Source organism: Delphinus delphis, chromosome X (assembly GCF_949987515.2).
Source record: "Delphinus delphis chromosome X, mDelDel1.2, whole genome shotgun sequence".
In the NCBI taxonomy this organism is placed as follows: Eukaryota; Metazoa; Chordata; class Mammalia; order Artiodactyla; family Delphinidae; genus Delphinus; species Delphinus delphis.
Window position 1 is genome coordinate 76,204,668 of NC_082704.1, and position 25,880 is coordinate 76,230,547.

Below are 25,880 nucleotides of genomic sequence, written 5' to 3' on the forward strand. Positions count from 1 at the left end.
TATTCCTATTTTCTAGATCAACAGTCTGAGTCTCTAATAGGCAAAATTACTTTCCCAGAGTTCTCAGGCACTGACCCAGTGGGAGTCTTAGTCTTAGAAGGATTTTGTTCCCAACTACCAAACATCTTGGCCTCTTCCTACAGGGCATGGGCTCAGAACAGCAATGCAAGTATTTATCCTTCCAAAAGAGAGAATGCTATGACCCTGTTTTGAGGAATTGCCTAATCCAGCCAACCTAAGCAAAGCTTTTGTTGGTGTTCTGCAAGTTTCATATCTCTTTATTATTCTTGATGCTGAAGCTAAGTGTTTAAATGGGAATGGGAAGTATCTCTTTGTCCCATCCTTCAACCACAGATGTCAAAGGAACGTTTAGCTAGAGCAAAAGAAGGGTAAAGAAAGCTGTGTGTTGATGGGCCAGAAGGCAGCATTTTAGCTCAGGGTTGTGTTACCTAAACCAAAAGCTATGAGGAACAATATGATTTATAAGAAGAATATCAAAACCAGAATTGGGAGTTCCAGGTTCAGGTCCCACCTTAGTCACAAACTGACTGAGGAATGTCAGGTGAATCTTTTCCATCCTGGACCTTGTTCCCCAACTCTAAAATTAGCAGGTTGGTAGAGTTGCTCTTTAAGTGTTGTCTGACTCTTACTTTCTCTGATTCTGTGAGATCTAGGTATGCTTTCACTAAAGAACGCTGTGGTAGTGATCCATGATTCTTCATGTTTTGCCATTTCCTCCTTGATACCCATGGAGGCATGTTTTACTCAGGCATGAATGTGTTAACAAGGCATAATCTACTCTTTCTGTAGGTTAAGGGAGATCACTTAATACTGCGTTCAGTATAGGAAAAAGTCACTATCTATTAGAAAATATTTATTAATTTATTTATTTATTCATTCATTCATTTATTAATTACTCCTGGGAACAGAAAATGCCTCACAAACATTTAAGTTACAATACCTTCATTTTACAAATGAGGAAGTAGGAAATAGAGTTATTTTTATCAAAGTTATTCAGTGAAGCCAGTAAAAGAAAATATATTTTTTAATGAGTTCTCTGAAAAGATGACATTCTTCTTTCTAAATCCAGACAGTGGGATAAAAGAGTACTGGCTTAATTCTAGGTCACCTTGACCAATGATTGGTGATATTACCTCTTGTAATCTTAGAAATAATATTATGATCAGGGAGACTGAGACACAGGGCAAGCAAAGTTAAATATGCCTTATAAAGTTGCCTCATCTGCCTCTCTGAGGAAGATCATCTCAGTCATCTGATATCTATGAAATAAATTCTGTCCTCAAATGCGTCCAGAAAAGCTGGAACTAGCTTTCCTCAGTCATTCGTATTACTGTCTTATACCCTTCACCATCAAGAAATTCTTGCTAGGTCTAATAGAGTTTATCATACTATAGCTTCAAGACATTTGCATTTGATATGTTTAAGCCTGGAGTTTTCAAACTTACTGTTTTTTTTTCTTTCTGTTAATTGCCTATTCTGATGATTTCCAATGGTCTTTACATCTTGGTGTATACATCGAAAATAATACATTGTATAAAACAGTAATATTTGTATAGCATACTAAAGTAAAAGGATGAGGCAGCTCATTGGCCTGAAGTGACCAGCCCAGGGATTTCTGGCTGCTCTAGGCCCTACCTATCTATACCACCTGGACATTCAAGGCCCTGTTCCCATCCTTTGCCCATTTTCCCATTGTTTCTCATATTTTTCTTGCTGATTTATAGGAGTTCCTTGTATATTCCAGATATTAATCCCTTGTCAGTTTTCCAAGTTGCAAATAGTCTTCTTCCTGTCATCCTCTTATTTTTTAATGGTTTTGTTTAATTTGAAAAAAAGACATCCTGAATAAAAGAAGAAAAGAAAACTAACAATTTAAGAATTCTGCTGCTAACTTACCTTTTGTCATCATTAGCATGAGAAGAGCTAGTCATTTTGCAGTTATTCAACATATATCTATTGAGCAACAACTATATGCCAGGTACTATATTAAACTCTAGAGATACAGCTGTGAACAGAACAACCATGGTCATCATTCCCTAGTTTTATTAAAATTATTTTCAAGACGTTTATCAGGTCCCCTGTCAGGTCTTAGGCTTCCAGGCAAAACAGTACATGATATCTCTAGAGAGTCAAGAGCTGAATGGGGCCCTGGAAATCTTTTCTGATATATGCATTTTAGAGATGGGGACACTGAAGTCCAGACTTGCAAGAGCCTTTCCCTAAAGGGTTTTTCAAACCCTAGGTGATCCAGAGGTTCTTTGATCCACCTTATTTCCCTGCGATCTTTGGAATCTTCCCTGGAGGTCATGGGGTCAATTTGTATCCCATATCAAGGCACTAATTCTATTGGTTTGGGCAAAAGGTTCGTTCATTTTATCCATAAGATGGCTCTAGTAGCACTTAGTTGTCTTTAACATAATTTGAAACAATTTTGTTAGAATGTATGTGATAGCTGTCATATCAGTGTACATTTTAAAAAAGACATCAAAATTGGTGAATTTTTGTGTGGCCATTTTAATATTGAAGATGGAAGAAAAAAAGCAACATTTTTGGCATATTATGCTTTATTATTCCAAGAAAGGTAAAAACGCAACTGAAACACGCAAAGATTTTTGCAGTGTATGGAAAAGTTGCTGTGACTGATTGAACGTGTCGAAAATGGTTTGTGAAATTTTGTGCTGGTGATTTCTTGCTGGATGAAGCTCCATGGTCAGGTGGACCAGTTGAAGTTAATAGCGATCAAATCGAGACATTAATTGAGAATAATCAACATTATACCACGTGGGAGATAGCCGACATACTCAAAATATACAAATCAAGCATTGAAAATCATTTGCACCAGCTTGGTTATGTTATAATCGCTTTGATGTTTGGGTTCCACATAAGTTAAGTGAAAAAAACCTTCTTGACCATATTTCTGCTTGTGATTCTCTACTTAAACATAATGAAAATGTTCCATTTTTAAAACAAATTGTGACAGGCAATGAAAAGTGGATACTGTACAATAATGTGGAATGAAAGAGATCGTGGGGCAAGTGAAATGAAACACCACCAACCACACCAAAGGCTGGTCTTCATCCAAAGAAGGTGACGTTGTGTATATGGTGGGATTAAAAGGGAGTCCTCTATAATGAGCTCCTTCCAGAAAGCCAAACGATTAATTCCAAGTACTGCTCCTAGTTAGACCAACTGAAAGCAGCGCTCGACAAAAAAGCATCCAGAATTAGTCAACAGAAAATGCATAATCGTCTATCAGGATAATGCAAGACCTCTTGTTTCTTTGATGACCAGGCAAAACCTGTTACAGCTTGGCTGGGAAGTTCTGATTCATCTGCCAAATTCACCAGACATTACACCTTTGGATTTGCATTTGTTTTTGTCTTTACAAAATTCTCTTAATGGATAAAATTTCAATTCCCTGGAAGACTGTAAGAGGCACCTGGAACAGTTCTTTGCTCAAAAAGATAAAAAGATTTGGGAAGATAGAATTACGAAGTTGTCTGAAAAATGGCAGGTGGTAGTGGAACAAAAGGGTGAATACATTGTTCAATAGTTCTTGGGGAAAATGAAAAATGTGTCTTTTATTTTTACTTAAAAACCGAAGGCACATTTTGGCCAATCCAATAGCTCAACGCATTAGATCTAGACTTAAATCAACCCTTGTGGGTTTTGAAACAGAGTGAAATAAATAGTCAACCTTCCTTGCCTATTACCATGGCAGTCCCAGGGCTAATTCATGCCTTTTGTGATTGATTTGATAACGCCTACTGTAATGCCTTCATACTCATGCCCACTTTACTCCTAGGACAGGTGAGGCTCTCAAAAACTACCTCTGTTCAATCAGTTCACACCCACTGCCATATCACCCTATTCTCTTTTACCGTGCAGATGGAGTTAGAGGGCATTTGAAGCATGCTTAACAGTAATATCTATAGACCCCTTCTGCTCCCTATGCCCTGTAATAGGCTTTCAGAGGTCTTCTGAGTCTTCTCTTCTCCAGGACAAACAGCCCTGGTTCCTTCTACCATTCTTCATGGTGTTGCTTTTCAGGGATCTCTCTACCCTGCTGACTTCCCACTGTCTCTGTATCCTTTACTCCATGTTCCTCTGAAAATAGGGCTCAGAATTGAATGCTGCTCCCCTGCAGGGGTGTGATTACCTTCCTATGACTTCTCATTCCACCCTCTCAATCTGTTTCTTCTTCATCCCTAACTGAAAATGACATTAGTTTTTTTTTTTTTTTTGGCAGTCATATTCTACTGCCAACTCATCTTAACTTACATGCCCTTGGGGGGAGACCTTCAGATGGTGGAGGAGTAACACATGGAGATCACCTTCCTCCCCACAAATACATCAGAAATACATCTACATGTGGAACAACTCCTACAGAACACCTACTGAACGCTGGCAGAAGACATCAGACTTCCCAAAAGGCAAGAAACTCCCCACGTACCTGGGTAGAGCAAAAGAAAAAAGAAAAAACAGAGACAAAAGAATAGGGACAGGACCTGCACCTGTTGGAGGGAGCTGTGAAGGAGGAACAGTTTCCACACACTAGGAAGCACCTTCACTGATGGGGACAGGGCGTGCCGGGGGGTAAGTTTCGGAGCCACAGAGGAGAGTGCAGCAACAGGGGTGCAGAGGGCCAAGTGGAGAGATTCCAGAAAAGAAGATGGGTGCTGACCAGCACTCACCAGCCCAAGAGGCTTGTCTGCTCACCCGCTGGAGCTGGTGGGGGCTGGGAGCTGAGGCTCGGGCTTCGGAGGTCAGATCCCAGGGAGAGAACTGGGGTTGGCTGCATGAACACAGCCTGAAGGGGGCTAGTGCACCACAGCTAGACTGATTGGAGTACAGGAAAAAGTCTGGAACTGCCTGAGAGGCAAGAGAACATTGTTTCGGGGAGCACGAGGAGAGGGGATTCAGAGCACCGCCTAAATGAGCTCCAGAGACGGGCGCAAGCCACGGCTATCAGTGCAGACACCAGAGATGGGCATGAAATTCTAAGCCTGCTACTGCAGCCACCAAGAAGCCTGTGTGCAAGCAAAGGTCACTATCCACAACTCCTCTCCCAGGAACCTTTGCAGCCCACTGCTGCCAGGGTCCCATGATCCAGGGACGACTTCCCAGGGAGAACACACGGCACACCTCAGGCTGGTGCAACGTCACACAGGCCTCTGCTGCTGCAGGCTAGCCCCGCATTACGTACCCCTCCCTCCCCCCAGCTTGAGTGAGCCAGAGCCCCCTAATAAGCTACTACTTTAACCCCATCCAGTCTGAGCAAAGAACAGATATCCTCAGGCGACCTACATGCAGAGGCGGAGCCAAATCCAAAGCTGCACCCCAGGAGCTGTGTGAACAAAGAAGAGAAAGGGTTATTTCTCCCAGCAGCCTCAGGACCAGTGCTTTAAATCTCCACAGTCAACTTGATGTACCCTGTATCTCTGGAATACCTGAATAGACAATGAATAATCCCAAAAGTGAGGCGGTGGACTTTGGGAGCGACTGTAGACTTGGGGTTTGCTTTCTGCATCTAATTTGTTCCTGACTTTAGGTTTATCTTAGTTTAGTATTTAGAGTTTATTATCATTGATAGATTTCTTTATTGATTTGGTTGTTCTCGTCCACCTTTTATATATATATATATATATATATATATATATATATATATATACACACATATATAATTTGCTCCTTTTTCACTTTTTGTGAGTGTGTATGTATATGCTTCTTTATGTGATTTTGTCTGTATAGCTTTGCTTTTAACCTTTGTCCTAGGGTTCTGCCTGTCTGCTTTTTTTTTAGTATAGTTTTTAGCACTTGTTATCATTGGTGGATGTGATTTTTGGTTTGGTTGCTCTCTTCCTTCTTTTTTTAATTACTTTTTATTTTTATTGTGATAACTTTATTTCATTTTATTTTCTTTTTTTCCTTTCTTTCTCTTTTCTCCCTTTTCTTCTGAGCTGTGTGGTTGACAGGGTCTTAGTGCTCTGGCTGGGTGTCAGGCCTGTACCTCTGAGGTGGGAGAGCTGAGCTCAGGACATTTGTCCACCAGAGACCTCCTAGCTCCATGTAATATCAAATGGCGAAAGTTCTTCCAGAGATATCCATCTCAATGCTAAGACACAGATCCATGCAATGACCAGCAAGCTACATTGCTGGGCACCCTATACCACACAACTAGCAAGACAGGAACACAACCCCACCCATTAGCAGAGAGGCTGCCTAAAATCATAAAAGGTGACAGATACCCCAAAACACACCACCAGAAGTGGATCTGCCCACCAGAAAGACAAGATCCAGCCTCATCCACCACAACATAGGCACTAGGCCCCTCCACCAGTAAGCCTACACTACCCACTGAACCAACCATAGCCACTGGGGGCAGACACCAAAAACAACAGGAACTACAAACCTGCAGCCTGTGAAAAGGAGACACCAAACATAGTAAGATAAGCAAAATGAGAAGACAGAGAAACACACAGCAGATGAAGGAGCAAGGTAAAAACACATCAGACCAAACAAATGAAGAGGAAATAGACAGTATGCCTGAAAAAGAATTCAGGATAGTGACAGTAAAGATATCCAAAATCTTGGAAATAGAATAGAAAAAATACAAGGAATGTTTAACAAGGACCTAGAAGAACTAAACAGCAAACAAACAATGTTGAACAACACAATAAATGAAATTAAAAATTCTCTAGAAGGAAGCAATAGCAGAATAACTGAGGCAGAAGAACGGATAAGTGACATGGAAGATAAAATAGTGGAAATAACTACCGCAGAGCAGAATAAAGAAAAAAGAATGAAATGAATTGAAGACAGTCACAGAGACCTCCGGGACAACTTTAAATGCAACAACATTCAAATTACAGGGGTCACAGAAGAAGAGAAAAAGAAAGGGACTGTGAAAATATATGAAAAGATTATAGTTGAAAACTTCCCTAATATGGGAAAGGAAATAGTCAGTCAAGTCCCGGAAGCACAGAGAGTCCCATACAGGATAAATCCAAGGAGCAACATGCCAAAAAACATATTAGTCAAACTGTCAAAAATTAAATACAAAGAAAAAACATTAAAAGGGAAAAACAGCAAATAACATACAAGGGAATCCCCATAAGGTTAACAGCTGACCTTTCAGCAGAAACTCTGTAAGCCAGAAGGGAGTGGCAGGACATATTTAAAATGATGAAATGGAAAGACCTACAAACAAGATTAGTCTACCCACCAAGGATCTCATTCAGATTCGACAAGAAAATTAAAACCTTTAAAGACAAGCAAAAGCTAAGAGAATTCAACACCACCAAACCAGTTTACAACAAATGCTAAAGGAACTTCTCTAGGCAGGAAACACAAGAGAAAGAAAAGGCCTACAATAACAAACCCAAAGCAATTAAGAAAATGGTAATAGGAACATACATACCAACAGCTACCTTAAATGTAAATGGATTAAATTATCCAACCAAAAGGCATAGACTGGCTGAATGGATACAAAAACAAGAGCCATATATATACTGTCTACAAGAGAGCCACTTCAGACCTAGAGACACACACATACTGAAAGTGAGGGGATGGAAAAAGATATTCCATGCAAATGCAAATCAAAAGAAAGCTGGTATAGCAATTCTCATGTCAGACAAAATAGGCTTTAAAATAAATACTATTACAAGAGACTAAGAAGAACACTACATAATTATCAAGGGATCAATCCAAGAGGAAGATATAACAACTGTAAATATTGATGAACCCAACATAGGAGCACATCAATACGTAAGGCAAATGCTAACAGCCATAAAAGGGGAAATCAACAGTAATGCAATCATAGTAGGGGACTGTAACACCACACTTACACCAATGGACAGATCATCCAAAATGAAAACAAATAAGGAAACACAAACTTTAAATGATACATTAAACAAGATGGACTTAATTGATATTTATAGGACATTCCATCCAACAACAACAGAATAAACTTTCTTCTCATGTGCTCATGGAACAGTCTGCAGGATAGAGCATATCTTGGGTCACAAATCAAGCATTGGTACATTTACAAAAATTGAAATTGTATCAAGTATCTTTTCTGACCACAATGCTATGAGACTAGATATCAATTACAGGAAAAAAGTTTGTTAATACATGGAGGCTAAACAATACACTACTAAATAACCAAGAGATCAGTGAAGAAATCAAAGAGGAAATCAAAAAATACCTAGAAACAAATGACAATGAAAACATGACAACCCAAAACCTATGGGATGCAGCAAAAGAAGTTCTAAAAGGGGAGTTTATAGCCATACAATCCTACCTCAAGAAACAAGAAACATCTCAAATAAACAAGCTACCCTTATACCTAAAGCAATCAGAGAAAGAAGAACAAAAACCCCCAAAGTTAACAGAAGGAAAGAAATCATAAAGATCAGATCAGAAATAAATGAAAAAGAAATGAAGGAAACAGTAGCAAAGATCAATAAAACCCAAAGCTGGTTCTTTGAGAAGATAAGCAAAATTGATAAACCATTAGCCAGAGTCATCAAGGGAAAAAGGGAAAAGATGCAAAGCAATAGAATTAGAAATGAAAACGGAGAAGTAACAACTGACACTGTGGAAATACAAAGGATTATGAGAGACTACTACAAGCAACTATATGCCAATAAAATGGACAGCCTGGAAGAAATGGACAATTTCTTAGAAAAGCACAACCTTCTAAGACTGAACCTGGAAGAAATAGAAAATATAAACACATATCACAAGCACTGAAATGGAGACTGTGATTTAAAATCTTCCAAAAAACAAAAGCCCAGGACCAGATGGCTTCACAGGCAGAATCTATTCAAACATTTAGAGAAGAGCTAATACGTATCCTTCTCAAACTCTTCCAAAGTATAACAGAGAGAGGAACACTCCCAAGCTATGAGGCCAGTATCACCCTGATATTGAAACCAGAGAAAGATGTCACAAGGAAAGAAAACTACAGGCCAATATCACTGATGAACATAAATGCAAAAATCCACAACAAAATACTAGCAAACAGAATCTAACAGCATATTAAAAGGATCATACACCATAATCAAGTGGGGTTTATCCCAGGCATGGAAAGATTCTTCAATATATGCAAATCAATCAGTGTGACAAACCATATTAAAAAACTGAAGGAGAAAAACCATGTGATTATCTTAATAGATGCAGGAAACGATTTCAACAAACTTCAACACCCATTTATGATAAAAATTCTCCAGAAAGTAGGCATAAAGGTAACTTATCTCAACCTAATAAAGGCTGTATATGACAAACCCACAGCCAACTTCATTCTCAATGGTGAAAACTGAAACCATTTCCATTAAGATGAGGAAGAAGACAAGGTTTTCCACTCTCACCACTATTATTCAACATAGCTTTGGAAGTCTTACCCACAGCAGTTAGAGAAGAAAAAGAAATAAAAGGAATCCAAATCGGAAAAGAAGAAGTAAAGCTGTCACTCTTTGCAGATGACATGATACTATATAGAGAGAATCCTAAAGATGCTACCAGAAAACTACTAGAGTTAATCAATGAATTTGGTAATGTAGCAGGATACAAAATTAATGCACAGAAATCTCTTGCATTCCTTTACACTAATGATGAAAAATCTGAAAGAGAAGTTAAGGAAACAATCCCATATATCATTGCAATGAAAATTAAAAAATAGCTAGGAATGAACCTACCTAAGGAGACAAAAGACCTGTATGCAGAAAAATATAAGACACTGATGAAAGAAATTAAAGATGATACCAACAGATGGAGAGATATACCATGTTCTTGGATTGGAAGAATCAACATTGTGAAAATGACTATACTACCCAAAGCAATCTACAGATTCAGTGCAATCTCTATCAAAGTACCAATGGCATTTTTCACAAAACTAGAACAAAAAATTTCACAATTTATGTGGAAACACAAAAACTCCACATAGTCAAAGCAATCTTGAGAACGAAAAACATACCTGGAGGAATCAGGCTCCCTGACTTCAGACAATACTACAAAGCTACAGTAAACAAGACAGTATGGTGCTGGCAGTAAAACAGCTATATAGATCAGTAGAACAGGATAGAAAGCCCAGAGATTAACCCACGCACCTATGGTCACCTTATTTTTGATAAAGGATTCAAGAATATACAGTGGAGAAAAGACAGCCTCTTCAGTAATTGGTGCTTAGAAAACTGGACAGCTACATGTAACAGAATGAAATTAGAACACTCCCTAACACCATACAGAAAAATAAACTCAAAATGTATTAAAGACCTAAATGTAAGGCCAGACAGTATAAAACTCTTAGAGCAAAGCATAGGCGGAACACTTTATGACATAAATCACAGAAAGAACCTTTTTGACCCACCTGCTAGAGAAACGGAAATAAAAACAAAAATAAACAAATAGGACCTAATGAAACTTAAAAGATTTGCACAACAAAGGAAACCAGAAACAAGATGAAAAGACAACCCTCAGAATGGGAGAAGATATTTGCAAATGAAGCAACTGACAATGGATTAACCTCCAAAATTTATAGGCAGCTCATGCAACTCAATATCAAAAAAAAAAAATCCAAAAATGGGCAGAAGTCCTAAATAGACATTTCTCAAAAGAAGATGTACAGATTGCCAACAAACCCATGAATGAATGCTCAACATCACTAATCATTAGAGAAATGCGAATCAAAACAATAAATAGTAGTATAAATAAATGTCAACACATTATTGGCACAAATTATTAATTTGCAAACTGTTTTAAAGACACTCATTGATGGCTGAATTGGAGGGTAAGAAGAGCTAAGGTAAGTGAGATTTTGGTAGGGGTTGGTAAAGGGCATTGAAGCCAGGGATGAGGATCTTCCTGGAGTATGCCTAAATGACTTCATTGCAAGCTGTGTTAGAGGAGACAAAATGGAGTTAGGACCAGAAGTGATAAGTCATTCACCATAAATGCTCCTCATTAGGGGCCCAACAAGTGTTATAATAATCACATTTAGCTTTTGGATGAAAGCAATTGACCATAATTCATTCTCACCAGAACATTTTCACATGCTAATGATTTCTAATGAGGACAGTGGCCATTAGTTAAAAATCTACACCAGTAGTTTTAGAACGGAACACTGTGTTTGGTTTCTTTTGCCCTGACTTACAATGTGTCCTGAGTCTGATTGTGTTATCTCGGTGCTCTCTTATCAGACCAAGAATCTCTTTCATTGATTCTTCCTTCATCAGTGGCTAGCTGTATTAATTCATCCATTTATTCACAAATGTGTCCTAAATACTTACCCTGTTAAAAACACCATGCCTGGCCACTTGTGAACTTGCTGGCTAAGCTCATCCAAACTCTCTCTCCTAGCCAGCTACCTTAGATGGCTAAGACACCCACTTTAAAGAATGGTTTGGTTTTGTCAATTCCTGTTCCCTTTTGGGAAGTTTTCCTACCTGACCTTTTGGATTGGTCCTATAAGAAATAGAACATTAGAGTTGTGAATCAATCCAGCTAAACCAGTAACTCACTACTAAAGCAAGTGAAAATGTTTGTGTTTAACCAGATTCTGATAAAGGGTCCTATGACTTTTGGGGGTCCTTGTCATAAAAGGCTCTATGCTCTGGAGTCTGCAGTCTGAAGACCTTTGCTTGAGATCCATCTTTCCTAATTATTCACTGGTGGAGTGACTTCCTTCTTTAAACTCCAATCTTCTTGTATGAAAAGTGTAAATGGTTATTCCCTGTCTACTTCATGATACTGAAATAAGGCTCCCAAATGCTCAGGAAGTGGTAAAGCCCCCAGGGAGTGAAGGGCATCCTCAACCTGGGCTTTTGCTTTGTCTGCAGGGCTACCTGAAGCAATGCCGGAAGAGAAGGGACATGTTCAGTGATGAGCAACTGAAGGTGATCTTTGGGAACATTGAAGACATCTACAGGTTTCAGATGGGCTTCGTAAGAGACCTGGAGAAACAGTACAACAATGATGACCCCCACCTCAGCGAGATAGGACCCTGCTTCCTGGAGCACGTAAGCATCTTCCCCTTTGGGGAGGGTTTTGAGAGATGTTTGGAAGCCATGGAAGGAGTCTCTGAGCTATTTGGTTCTGCTCAGTTGCTTTGCCCCATGGTAGGGGATGGATTCCTCTCTGACCCTGATGTTCATCCCCTTGCTAGAGTATGAGGACTTAGGAAGGTACTGTGATTTGTCCAAGGACTCTTCTTCTTTACTGTTCTCCATGCCTTTTTTTTCTCCTTCCAGATAATTATCAGTAGGATTTTTCTTCAACTTCTCTTCTCTGCTCCTATGGGGCTCAGTTTCCATGGGACCCAGTGCTTTGGGAGGGACTCTGAACATATTCATATATTCCAGGAATCTGAGAAAGGAGAGACCATGGTCAGCATGAAACTAGACCCCTGCAAGGCATTTAAGGGAGAACACTAGGGTAGGGGAAGTGACAAGTGTAGGAAAAGGGGCTACATGATTTAGAGGAAGGAACACTAGGAAACAGGGAAGTGAGGATGTGAGTCCTGTCTATAATGATTGTCTGGGTAACTTTGGGTAAGTTCCTTACCGTCTTTGGGCTTCCTCACATGGATTTAAGAAGGTTTCACTTTATACCTCTGTGGTTCTCTAATATCTTTTGTGTCTTATTCACAGGTGACCTAGTTGTTTTGACAACTCTTCTCCCCCGTTTTATAAAGTATTTATTTTTAAAGAGATAATACATGCACATGGTATAAAATTCAAATGACACATGAAAGTGTGCAACTAAGAGTAAGTTTTCTTGCAAATTCTCCTGCTTTTACTATGGGAATATGTAGTGGGGGGATAACCCTAAGGCCACCCATATGTTCAGTGATTTGCTACAAGTCCCGGGACTCAGCATATAGTCATACTCATGGTTGTGATTTAATACAACTAAAGGATACAAAGCAAAATCAGCAAAAGGAAAAGGCACATGGGGCAAAGTGTGAAGGAAACCAAGTGTAAGTTTCCAAGAGTCCTCTCCCAGTGGAGTCATACAGGATGCACTTAATTCCCCTTGCAATGAGTTGTGACAACACTTTTGAAATGTTGTCCACCAGGGAAAATTATTAGGGACTCAGTGCCCAAGATTTCTATGGGTGGCTGGTCATGTAGGCACCCTCTGCCTAGCATGTACCAAAATTCCAGACTCCCAGAAGGAAAGCAAGTATTCTGCATAAACCACATTGTTCATACAAATAGTTTAGGCACAGTGAGCCACTCTCGTCAGGGAATGGTGAAAAATCTCTTGAGATCCAAGTTCCAAGATGCCAGCCAAGGGCCAACCTTTCAAGCAGGCCTTTTTAGGGATAGCAGTCTCAGGCCTGATATGTTAACTCTTTTTTGCACAGTATTAAACTGGTTCAGCCATTCCAGAAAGCACCTGGGTAGTATTTATCAAAGTTAAGCATGTGTATGATCTTGGGTTCCATTCATGAATATATATCACAGAGAAATTCTCATAGAGGTCCACGAGGGAACATTTACAAGGCTGTTGATTGCATGGCAGTGTTGTGTGTGGTGGAGTGCAGTTAGAAACAACTTAGGTATTTATCACCAGGGTATGGATGAGAAACATAATGGGGGATGCTTACTGTAAGGTATTATATAGCAAGGAACAAGAGACTAGTTGTATGTACCCAATAGCAATGTGTGTAAATATAAATATAGTCTTGAGCTGGGAAAGTAGAATATGGAATAGTGATTCTCAATTGGAGTCTACCCTGTGCATTGTAGGGTGTTTAACAGCATTCCTGGTCTCTATCTACTGGAGGCCAGTAGCAACCTCCTAGTTGTGACAACCCAAAATGTCTCCAGACATTGTCAACTTTACCGAGGGACAAAAAAGAACCACTAATCTATTAAAATGATCATATACTTTTACACTGTAATCTGTTAATGTGGTGAATTTGGTTTGAATAATTTTCATATGTTAAATGAACATTGTATTGCTGGGATAAACCCCACCTAATCATGGTGTATTATCCTTCTTTATGTATTAGTTTGCTTTTTAAAAAATATTAGATTGTTTACCCTCTCTTAATTCAGTTCTAGGATTTATTTTTTTTTAGGATTTCATTCTTTATCATCTTGGTTTAGGTATAATTTACAAACAATAAAATTCACCAAATGTCTACTTCGATGGGTTTTGACAGGTGCATATAGTTGTGTAACTACCACCATAATCAAGATATGGAACATCTCTATCACTTCATCAAGTTCTAATGTTCTCCCCTTGTTGTCAGTCTTTGCTCTCACCCTTGCCCTTGGCAAACACTGATCTGCATTCTGTCACCATAATTTTGTTTTTTTAGAATGTCATATAAATGGAATAATGCAATAGTGATATTTTGTTTAGCTTCTTTCACTTAATTTCTTTGATATCCATCCATATTTTTGCATGTATTAGTAGTTGGTTATTTTTCTTTTTATTGCTTAGCGATAATTCCATTGTGTGGATATACCACTCATTCACCAGTTCATTCCAGGACATCTGGGTTGTTTACTAGGTTGTTTCCATCTGTGGGATTACTGGGTTGCATTGTAGGTATTTGTTTAATTTTATAAGATACTGCCAAACTGTTTTCCAAAGTTACTGTATCATTTTGCATTCTCACTTCTAATATATAAGGGTTGCAGTTGTTCCACATGGTTGTCAGCACTTGGTATTATCAGTATTTTTAATTTTAGGCATTCTAATAGGTGCATAGTGGCATTTCATTGTGGGTTTAGTTTGCATTTCCCTAATGACTAATGGTATTGAGCATTTTTTTCATGTGCTTATTTGCCATCTGTATAAAACCTTTGGTGAAGTGTCCTTGTCTTTTGCCCATGTGGGTTGTCTGTTTTCTTACTATTTAGTTCCAAGCGTTATTTCTGTATTCTGTTTGCAAGTCCTTGGTCATATATGTGATTTTCAAAGGTTTTCTCAGTCGTGGCTTAGTCTTTCATTTTTTCTTAACATTGTCTTTGAAAAGCATAAACTTTTAATTTTGTTGAAATTCAATTTATTACTTTTTCATGATTCATGTTTTTTTGTTTCTTATTTAAGAAATCTTTGCCTAACCCAAAGTCACAAAGCTTTTCTACTGTTTTCTTATAGAAATTATGTAGTTTTATTTCTCATATTTAGGCTATGATCATTTTTGAGGTACTTTTTATATATGGTGCAAAATAAGGTTCAAGGTTAATTTGCTTCCATGTGGATATTCAGTCATTCCAGCACCTTTGTTGAAAAAACTATTAATTTCTCCATTGAATTACCTGGGCATCTTTGTCAAAAATCAATTGATCGTATATGTGTAGTTCTATTCTTAGGAACACTATTCTGTTCCAGTGATCTATGTGACTATTTATATAGTAATACCACACTGTGTTTTCTTCTTGTTTTAATTGAGATATAATTGTCATATAGCATTATATCAGTTTCAGGTGTACAACATAATAATTTAATATTTATATATATTGTGAAATGATCACCACAGTAAGTCTAGTTAACATCTATTACCATACATAGTTACAATTTTTTTGTCTCACTGTCTTGAATAATGTAGCTTCATAGCAAGTCTTGAAAGCAGGTAAAGTTCTTCAAATTCATACTTTTTCAAAACAATTTTGGCTATTTTAGGTGATTTCTATTTCTATATAAATTTATCTTATCACAAGGAGAATTTTGTTCTCTTCTTTTTATTTTATCTATATGAGATGATGGAAGTTAAATAAACATTGTGGTAATCATTTCACAATATATGTAAAGCAAGCCATCTTGCTGTACACCTTAAACTTATACAGTGATGTTTGTGAATTATTTCTGGATAAAACTGGGGGGGTGGTGGGAAGAATCAGCTTGCTTAGTTCTACCAAAAAGCAAGGATAACAACAACAAAAAAGAATTCTTCCAGCATTTTGATTAGGATTACATTAAATCTCCCAGCATTGTTTCTAGTTTTCACTTGTATAGGTCTTGATCTTATTTTTTAAAATTGATTTCTAAGTAATTAATTTTTTGCTGCTTTATAAATTGTATTTTTATTTCAATTTCCTATAGTTTGTTGCTATGATATAGAAATGCAACTCATTTTTTTTTTACAGCTGTCCCTCAGTATCTGCAGGAGATGTGTTCCAGGACACCCTGCAGATACCAAAATCCACAGATGCTCAAGACCTTTATATAAAATGGTATAATATTTGCATATAACCTATGCACATACTCCCATATACTTTAAATTATCTCTAGATTACTTATTATACTTAATACAATGTAAATACTATGTAAGTGGTTGTAAATAAAATGTAAATGCTATATAAATTTTTACTGGCATGCAAAAAAGTTTTGCTTTTTGGAACTTTCTAGATTTATTTTCTGAATATTTTCCATCTGCAGTGGTTGAATCCACAGATGCAGAACCTGCCAATATGGAGGGCCAACTGTATTGACTTTGAATCCTGGCACATTATTGAATTCAATAATTGGGTCTATTTTTTTTTTTTTTAGATTCCTTAGGATTGTATACATATACAATCACGTCATTTCTAAATAAAGGCAGTTTTATTTATTCTTTTTCAATCTGTATGACTCCTATTTCCTTTGCTTCTCTTATTGGACTAGCCAAGACCTTCACTACAGTGTTAACTAGAAGTGGTAAGAGCAGGCATCTTTTGTTTTGTACCTGATTTTTAGGGACAAAAATTCAGCATTTACTATTAAGAATGATATTAACTTTAAGTTTTTCACGATCACCCTTTATCACATTGGGAAAGTTTCTTTCTAATCCTGGTTTGCTGATGGCTTTTATCATAAATGTATTTTATCAAATGCTTATTGAAATTATTGAAATAATCATATGTTTTTTCTCCTTTAATCTGTTAACATGGTGAATTGGATTGGGATAAGTCCCTCCTAATCATGGTGTATCATCCTTTTACTGTACTATTTTGCCTGATTTTTAAAATTAGGTTACTTGTCTTTTTATTATTAAGTTCTAGTATTTTTTTATACATTGATGCAGGTTCTTTATTAGGTATGTGTTTTTCTGATTTCTTTTGATATGTATGGCTTGCCTATTTAGTTTTCTTTAATAATAGTTTTTTTAAGTCCATGTGTAATAATTCCATCTTGATATTTTTGGTCTACCAATTTCTATTTTCTATTATTTCTCTTAGGTTTTGCTCATGTCTTATATTCTCATGCACCAGGTTATTTTTTTTTTTTTTTTTTTTTTTTTTTTTTTTTTTTGGTGGTACGCGGGCCTCTCCCGTTGTGGAGCACAGGCTCCAGACGCGCAGGCTCAGCGGCCATGGCTCATGGGCCCAGCCGCTCCACGGCACGCGGGATCTTCCCAGACCAGGGCACAAACCTGTGTCCCCTGCATCGGCAGGTGGACTCTCAACTGCTGTGCCACCAGGGAAGCCCACACCACGTTATTTTTGAATGAGTACTGAACAATGTATATAAAAAATTGTAGAGATTTTTGTAAAACTTGGAAATAATTTCAAACTTACAGAAAAGCTAAAAAAATAAGAACAGTATAAAGGGTACCCATACAGGCATACCTCAGAGATGTAGGTTTGGTTCCAGACCACCACAATAAAGTGAACCACACAAATTTTTTGGTTTCCCAGTGCATATAAAAGTTATGTTTACATTATGCTGTTGTCTATTAAGTGTGCAAGGCATTATGTCTCAAAAACAATATATATGCCTTACTTAAAAATACTTTGTTGCTGAAAAATGCTAACCACCATCTGAGCCTTCAGCAAGTCATAATCTTTTTGCTGGTGGAGGGTCTTGCCTTGACATTGATAGCTGCTGATCAGGGTGTTAGTTGCTGAAGGTTGGGGTAACTGTGGCAATTTCTTAAAATAAAACAATGAAGTTTGCTGTCAATTGATTTTTCCTTTCATGAATGATTTCTCTGTAGCATGCACCGCTGTTTGACAGTACTTTACCCACAGCAGAATTTCTTTCAAAATGGAAATTCTCTCAAACTCTGCCACTGTTTTAGAAACTGAGTTTATTTAATATTCTAAACCTTTTGTTGTCATTTCAACTATCTTCACAGCATCTTCACCAGAAGTTGATTCCATCTTCAGAAACCTCTTTCTTTGCTCATCTGTAATAAGCAACTTCTCATCCATTAAAGTTTTACCATGAGATTGCAGCAATTCAGTCACATCTTCAGCCTCCACTCCTAATTCTACTTCTCTTGCTATTTCCACTACATCTGCAATTACTTCCTCCACTGAAATCTTGAACTTTTCAAAGTCATCCATGAGGGTTGGAATCAACTTCTTCTGAACTCCTGTTAACGTTGGTATTTTGACCTCTTCCCATGAATCACGAATGTTCTTAATGGCACCTAGAATGGTGAATCCTTCCCAGAAGGTTTTCAATTTGCTTTGTCTAGATCCATCAGAGGAATCACTGTCTATGGGAGCTATAGCCTTAAAAATGTATTTCTTAATCATAAGACTTAAAAGTCAAAATTACTCTTTGATCCATGGGCTGTGTTAGCAGGCATGATAACAACATTAATCTCATTGTACATCTCCATCAGAGCTCTTGGGTGACCAGGTGAATTGTCAATGAGCAGTAATATTTTGCAAAGAATTTTTTTCTAAGCAGTAAGTCTCAACAGGGGACCTAAAATTTTCAGTAAATCATGTTGTTGTAAACAGATTTGCTGTCATCCATAGAGCACAGGCAGAGTAGATTTAACATAATTCTTAAAGGCCTCAGGATTTTCGGAATGGTAAATGAGCACTAGCTTCAACTTAAAATCAACCAGCTGCATTAGCTCCTAACAAAATAGTCAGCCTGCCTTTTTTTTTTTTTTTTTTTTTTTTTTTTTTTGTGGTACGCGGGCCTCTCACTGTTGTGGCCTCTCCCGTTGCGGAGCACAGGCTCCGAACGCACAGGCTCAGCGGCCACGGCTCACGGGCCCAGCCGCTCCGCGGCATGTGGGATCTTCCTGAACTGGGGCACAAACCCGTGTCCCCTGCATCAGCAGGCGGACTCTAAACCACTGCGCCACCAGAGAAGCCCCAGCCTGCCCTTTTAAGCTTTGAAGCCAGTCACTGACTTCCTCTCTAGCTGTGAACATCCTAGAGGGCATCTTCTTTTTATGGAAGGCTGTTTTGCCTACACTGAAAATCTGTTGTTTAGTGTAGCCACCTTCCTTTATTATCTTAGCTAGATCTTCTAGATAACTTGCTGCAGCTTCTACATTAGCACTTGCTGCTTCACCTTGCACTTTTATGTTATGGAGATGGCTTCTTTCCTTAGACCTCATGAACCAACCTCTGCTAGCTTCACTCTTTTCTCTGCAGCTTCCTCACTTCTTTCAGCCTTTGTAGAATTGAAGAGAGTTAGATTCTTGTTCTGGATTAGGCTTTGACTTAGGGGAATATTGTGGCTGGTTTGATCTTCTATCCAGACAACTAAAACTTTCTCCATATCAGCAATAAGGCTGTTTCAATTTCTTATCATTTGTGTGTTAACTGGAGTAGCACTTTTAATTTCCTTCAAGAACTTTTCCCTTGCCTTCACAGCTTGGCTGTTTGGCACAAGAGGCCTAACTTTTAGCCTATCTCGGCTTTTATCATACCTTCCTCACTAAGTTTAATTATTCTAGCTTTTGATTTAAAGTGCGAGACATGTGTCGCTTCCTCTCACTTGAACACTAGAGGCCATTGTAATGTTATTAATTGGCTTAACTTCAATATTGTGTCTCAAGTAATAGTGAGCCCCAAGGAGTGGGAGAGAGATGGAGGAACAGTGGAGCAGTCAGAATACACAACATTTATACACTGAATTCACCTTCTTACCTGGGTGAGGTTTGTATCACCCTCAAGCAATTACAACATTAACATCAAAGATCACTGATCACAGATTACCATAACAAATATAGTAATAGTGAAAAAGCTTGAAACATTCCAAGAATTGCCAAAATGTGGCATAGAGACATGACGTGAGCAAATGCTGTTGGAAGAATGGCGCCAATAGACTTGCTCAACCAGGATTGTCCCAAACTTCAACTTGTAAAAAACAATGTGAAGTGCAGTAAAGTGAAGTGCAATGAAATGAAGGATGCCTGTATACCATTTACCCAGATTCACCTAATATTAACATTCTATTTTTTAGTTTTCTAAGGAACCCCCATACTGTTCTCCATAGTGGCTGTATCAATTTACATTCCCACCAACAGTGCAAGAGGGTTCCCTTTTCTCCATACACTCTCCAGCATTTATTGTAGATTTTCTGATGATGCCCATTCTAAACGGTGTGAGGTGATACCTTATTGTAATTTTGATTTGCATTTCTCTAATAATTAGTGATGTTGAGCATCTTTTCATGTGCCTTTTGGCCATCTGTATGTCTTCTTTGGAGTAATATCTACTTAGGTCTTCTGCCCATCTTTTGATTGGGTTGTTTGTTTTTTTGATACCATATGACCCAGCAATCCCACAACTGGGCATATACCCTGAGAAAATAACTCAAAAAGACACATGCACCCCAATGTTCCTTGCAGCACTATTTACAATAACCAGATCATGGAAGCAACATAAATGCCCATCAACAGACGAATGGATAAAGAAGATATGGTACATATATACAACGGAATATTACTCGCGATAAAAAGGAAGGAAATTGGGTCATTTGTAGAGACGTGGATGGACCTAGAGACTGTCATACAGAGTGAAGTTAGTCAGAAACGGAAAAACAAATACTGTATATTAACACATATATGTGGAATCTAGAAAAATGGTACAGATGAACCGGTTTGCAAGGGAGAAATAGAGACACAGATGTAGAGAACAAACATATGGACACCAAGGGGAGAAAGCAGGGGGAAGATGGTGGTGGGATGAATTGGGAAATTGGGATTGACATATATACACTAATATGTATAAAATAGATAACTAATGAGAACTTGCTGTATATCACAGGAAACTCCACTGTGCAGTAGAAACTAACAGAACATTGTGAAACAACTATATCCCAATTAAAAAAAAAAGCATTCTACTGATTTTGATGAATCACTTGAATGTGCTCACCCTCTCCTAACCCCTCCTCCCCTCTCTCTACATTTACACACATACACACACACACACAAACAAACACACGTACACATATATACACGTATATGTTTTTTCTTCAGTCATTTGTGTTTAACTTGCATACATCAGTAATCTTTACCCCTGAATAGTCCAAAGTGTATTTCCTAAGGAACATTCTATGGAGACAATTTGAGGCTCTGGATGATGTGATTCTTTCAAACAGAAATTTATTATATTTTTCAATCTTTTCTAACTATTCTCAGTGGTAAGATTTTCTAAAACTATTTAGTCTGCCGCTACCAGAAATAGAACCTCTGACTATCACTTTTTATGATCCAGTGCCATAATTTTTTGCCACTTGTGTTTTACTATTTTCAGGGCCAGTCATCTCTCATTACCCTTCCTTTAGAGAATTTACCAGCTTTTCCTACTTATATATTTATTTTTTTAAACATCTTTATTGGAGTATAATTGCTTTACAATGGTGTGTTAGTTTCTGCTGTATAACAAAGTGAATCAGCTACATGTATACATATATCACCATATCACCTCCTTCTTGAGCCTCCCTGCCACCCTCCCTATCCCACCCCTCTAGGTGGTCACAAAGCACGGAGCTGATCTCCCTGTGCTATGCAGCTGCTTCCCACTAGCTACCTATTTTGCTTTTGGTAGTGTATATATGTCAATGCTACACTCTCACTTGGTCCCAGCTGAACCTTCCCCACCACGTATCATCAAGTCCATTCTCTATGTCTGCATCTTTATTCCTGTCCTGCCCCTAGGTTCATTAGAACCTTTTTTTTCCTTTAGATTCCATATATATGTGTTAGAATACAGTATTTGTTTTTCACTTTCTGACATACTTCACTCTGTATGACAGACCATAGGTCCATCTACCTCACTACAAATAATTCAATTTTGTTTCTTCTTATGGCTGATTAATATTCCATTGTATATATGTGCCACATCTTCTTTACCCATTCATCTCCCAATGGACACTTAGGTTGCTTCCATGTCCTGGCTATTGTAAATAGAGCTGCAATCAACATTGTGGTACATGAGTCTTTGAATTATGGTTTTCTCAGGGTATATGCCCAGTAGTAGGATTGCTGGGTCATATGGTAGTTCTATTTTAAGTTTCTTAAGGAACCTCCTTACTGTTTTCCATAGTAGCTGTATAAATTTACATTCCCACCAATAGTTCAAGAGGGTTTCCTTTTCTCCACACCCTCTCCAGCATTTATGGTTTATATAATTTTTTTAAAAACATCTTTATTGGTGTGTAATTGCTTTACAATGGTGTGTTAGTTTCTGCTATATAACAAAGTGAATCAGCTATACAAATACATATAACCCCATATCTCTTCCCTCTTGTGTCTCCCTCCCTCCCACCCTCACTATCCCACCCCTCTAGGTGATCACAAAGCACGGAGCAGATCTCCCTGTGCTATGCGGCTGCGTCCCACTACCTATTGGTTTTACATTTGGTAGTGTATATATGTCCATGCCACTCCCTCACTTTGTCCCAGCTTACCCGTCCCCTACCTGTATCCTCAAGTCCATTCTCTAGTAGGTCTGCATCTTTATTCCCGTTCTGCCCCTATGTTCTTCATGACTCTTTTTTTTTTTTTAGATTCCAAATATGTGTTAGCATATGGTATTTGTTTTTCTCTTTCTGACTTACTTCACTCTGTATGACAGACTCTAGGTCCATCCACCTCCCTACAAATAACTCAATTTCGCTTCTTTTTATGGCTGAGTAATGTTCCATTGTATATTTGTGCCACATCTTTATCCATCCATCTGTTGATGGACATTTAGGTTGCTTCCATGTCCAGGCTATTGTAAATAGAGCTGCAATGAACATTGTGCTGCATGACTCTTTTTGAATTATGGTTTTCTCGGGGTATATGCCCAGTAGTGGGATTGCTGGGTCATATGGTAGTTCTCTTTTTAGTTTCTTAAGGAACCTCCACACTGTTCTCCATACTGGCTGTATCAATTCACACTCCCACCAACAGTGCAAGAGGATTCTCTTTTCTCCACACCCTCTCCAGCATTTATTGTTTGTAGATTTTTTGATAATGGCCATTCTGACTGGTGTGAGGTGATACCTCATTGTAGTTTTGATTTACATTTCTGTGATGATTAGTGATGTTGAGCATTCTTTCACGTGTTTGTTGGCAATCTGTATATCTTCTTTGGAGAAATGTCTATTTAGCTCTTCTGCCCATTTTGGAATTGGGTTTTTTGTTTCTTTGCTATTGAGCTTCATGAGCTGCTTGTAAATTTTGGAGATTAATCCTTTGTCAGTTGCTTCATTTGCAAATATTTTCTCCCATTCTTAGGGATGTCTTTTCGTCTTGTTTATGTTTTCCTTTGCTGTGCAAATGCTTCTAAATTTCATTAGGCCCCATTTCTTTATTTTTGTTGTTATTTACATTTCTCTAGGAGGTGGGTCAAAAAGGATCTTGCTGTGATTTGTGTCATAGAGTGTTCTGCCTATGTTTTCCTCTAAGAGTTTTATAGTGTCTGGCCTTACATATAGGTCTTTAATACATTTTGAGTTTATTGTTGTGTCTGGTGTTGGGGAGTGCTCTAATTTCATTCTTTTACATGTAGCTGTCCAGTTTTCCCAGCAACACTTACTGAAGAGGCTATCTTTTCTGCACTGTATATTCTTGCCTTCTTTATCAAAAATAAGGTGACCATAGATGCATGGGTTTATCTCTGGATTTCTATCCTGTTCCTTTGATCTATATTTCTGTTTTTGTGCCAGTACTATACTGTCTTGATTACTATAGCTTTGTAGTATAGTCTGAAGTAGGAGAGCCTGATTCCTCCAGCTCCATTTTTCTTTCTCAAGATTCCTTTGGCTATTCAGGGTCTTTTGTGTTTCCATTCAAATTGAGAATTTTTTTTGTTCTACTTCTGTGAAAAATGCCATTGGTAGTTTAAGGATTGCATTGAATCTGTAGATTGCTTTGAGTTGTACAGTCATTTTCACAATGTGGATTCTTCCAATCCAAGAACACGGTATATCTCTCCATCTGTTTATATCATCTTTAATTTCTTTTATCAGTGTCTTATAGTTTTCTGCATACAGGTATTTTGTCTCCTTAGGTAGGTTTATTCCTAGGTATTTTATTCTTTTTGATGCAATGGTAAATGGGAGTGTTTCCTCAATTTCTCTTTCAATTTTTTCATCATAGTGTATAGGAATACAAGAGACTTCTGGGCATTAATTTTGTATCATGCCACTTTACCAAATTCATTGATTAGCTCTAGTAGTTTTCTAGTAGCATCTTTAGGATGCTCTATGTATAGTATCATGGCATCTGCAAACAGTGACTGTTTTACTTCTTTTCCATTTTGGATTCCTTTTATTTCTTTCTCTTCTCTGATTGCCATTCATAAAACTTCCAAACCTATGTTGAATAGTGGTGAGAGTGGGCAACCTTGTCTTCTTCCAGATCTTAGAAGAAATGGTTTCAGTTTTTCACCATTGAGAACGATGTTGGCTGTGGGCTTGTCATATATGGCTTTATTATGTTGAGGTTGGTTCCCTCTATGCTTACTTTCTGGAGAATTTTTATCATAAATGGGTGTTGATATTTGTCAAAAGCCTTTTCTACATCTACTGAGATTATTACATGGTTTTTATTCTTCAATTTGTTAATATGGTGCATAACATTGATTCATTTGCATATATTGAAGAATCCATGCATTCCAGGGATAAACCCTACTTGATCATGGTGTATGATCCTTTCAATGTGCTGTTGGATTCTGTTTGCTAGTATTTTATGGTGGATTTTTGCATCTATGTTGTTCAGTGATATTGCCCTGTAGTTTTCTTTTTTTGTGACATCTTTGTCTGTTTTTGGTGTCAGAGTGATGGTGCCCTATTGAATGAGTGTGGGAGTGTTCCTCCCTCTGCTATATTTTGGGAGAGTTTGAGAAGAATATGTGTTAACTCTTCTCTAAGCATTTGATAGAATTCACCTGTGAAGCCTTTTGGCCCTATGCTTTTGTTTGTTGGAAGATTTTTAATCACAATTTCAATTATAGTGCTTGTGATTTGTCTCTTCATGTTTTTTATTTCTTCCTAGTTCAGTCTTGGAAGCTTGTACTTTTCTAAGAATTTTACCATTTCTTCCAGGCTGTGTATTTTATTTTCATATAGTTGCTTGTAGTAGTATCTCATGATCCCTTTTATTTCCACAGTGTCAGTTGTTACTTCTTTTTCATTTCTAATTTGGTTGCTTTGAGTCTTGTCCTTTCTTGTTTTCTTGATGAGTCTGGCTACTGGTATGTCAATTTTACCTTCTCAAAGAATCAGCTTTTAGTTTTATTGATATTTGATTTTTATCCTTTAATTTGTTAATATGGTGTATCACGTTGATTGACTTGCATATATTGAAACAGTAGTTTCCTTCATTTCCTTTTCATTTATTTCTCATGTGATCTATATGATTTCTTTCCTTCTGCTAACGTTTTTTTGTTGTTCTTCTTTCTCTCATTGCTTTAGGTGTAAAGTTAGGTTGTTTATTTGAGATTTTCTTTTTTCTTGAGTTAAGATTGTATTGCTGTAAACTTCCTTCTTAAAAACTGCTTTTGTGGCATCCCATAGGTTTTGGGTCAATGTGTTTTCATTGTCACTTGTTTCTAGGTATTTTTTGATTTCCTCTTTGATTTCTTCTGTGATCTCTTGGTTATTTAGTAGTGTATTGTTTAGCCTTCCTGTGTTTGTATTTTTTACAGTGTTTTCACTGTAATTGATATCTA

The 25,880-nt window shown here is 37.7% G+C and overlaps 1 protein-coding gene across 8 annotated transcripts in view; it reads left to right on the top strand.

The window, feature by feature from the left end:
• Nucleotides 1-25,880, top strand: part of ARHGEF9 (Cdc42 guanine nucleotide exchange factor 9) — a 205,757-nt gene that overhangs the window by 102,026 nt on the left and 77,851 nt on the right. For all 8 annotated transcript variants that reach the window (XM_060001609.1, XM_060001608.1, XM_060001614.1 and 5 more), the window contains one exon: nucleotides 11,859-12,038. In XM_060001609.1, coding sequence (XP_059857592.1) covers nucleotides 11,859-12,038 — 180 coding nt within the window. The remainder of the gene's footprint in view (nucleotides 1-11,858; nucleotides 12,039-25,880) is intronic.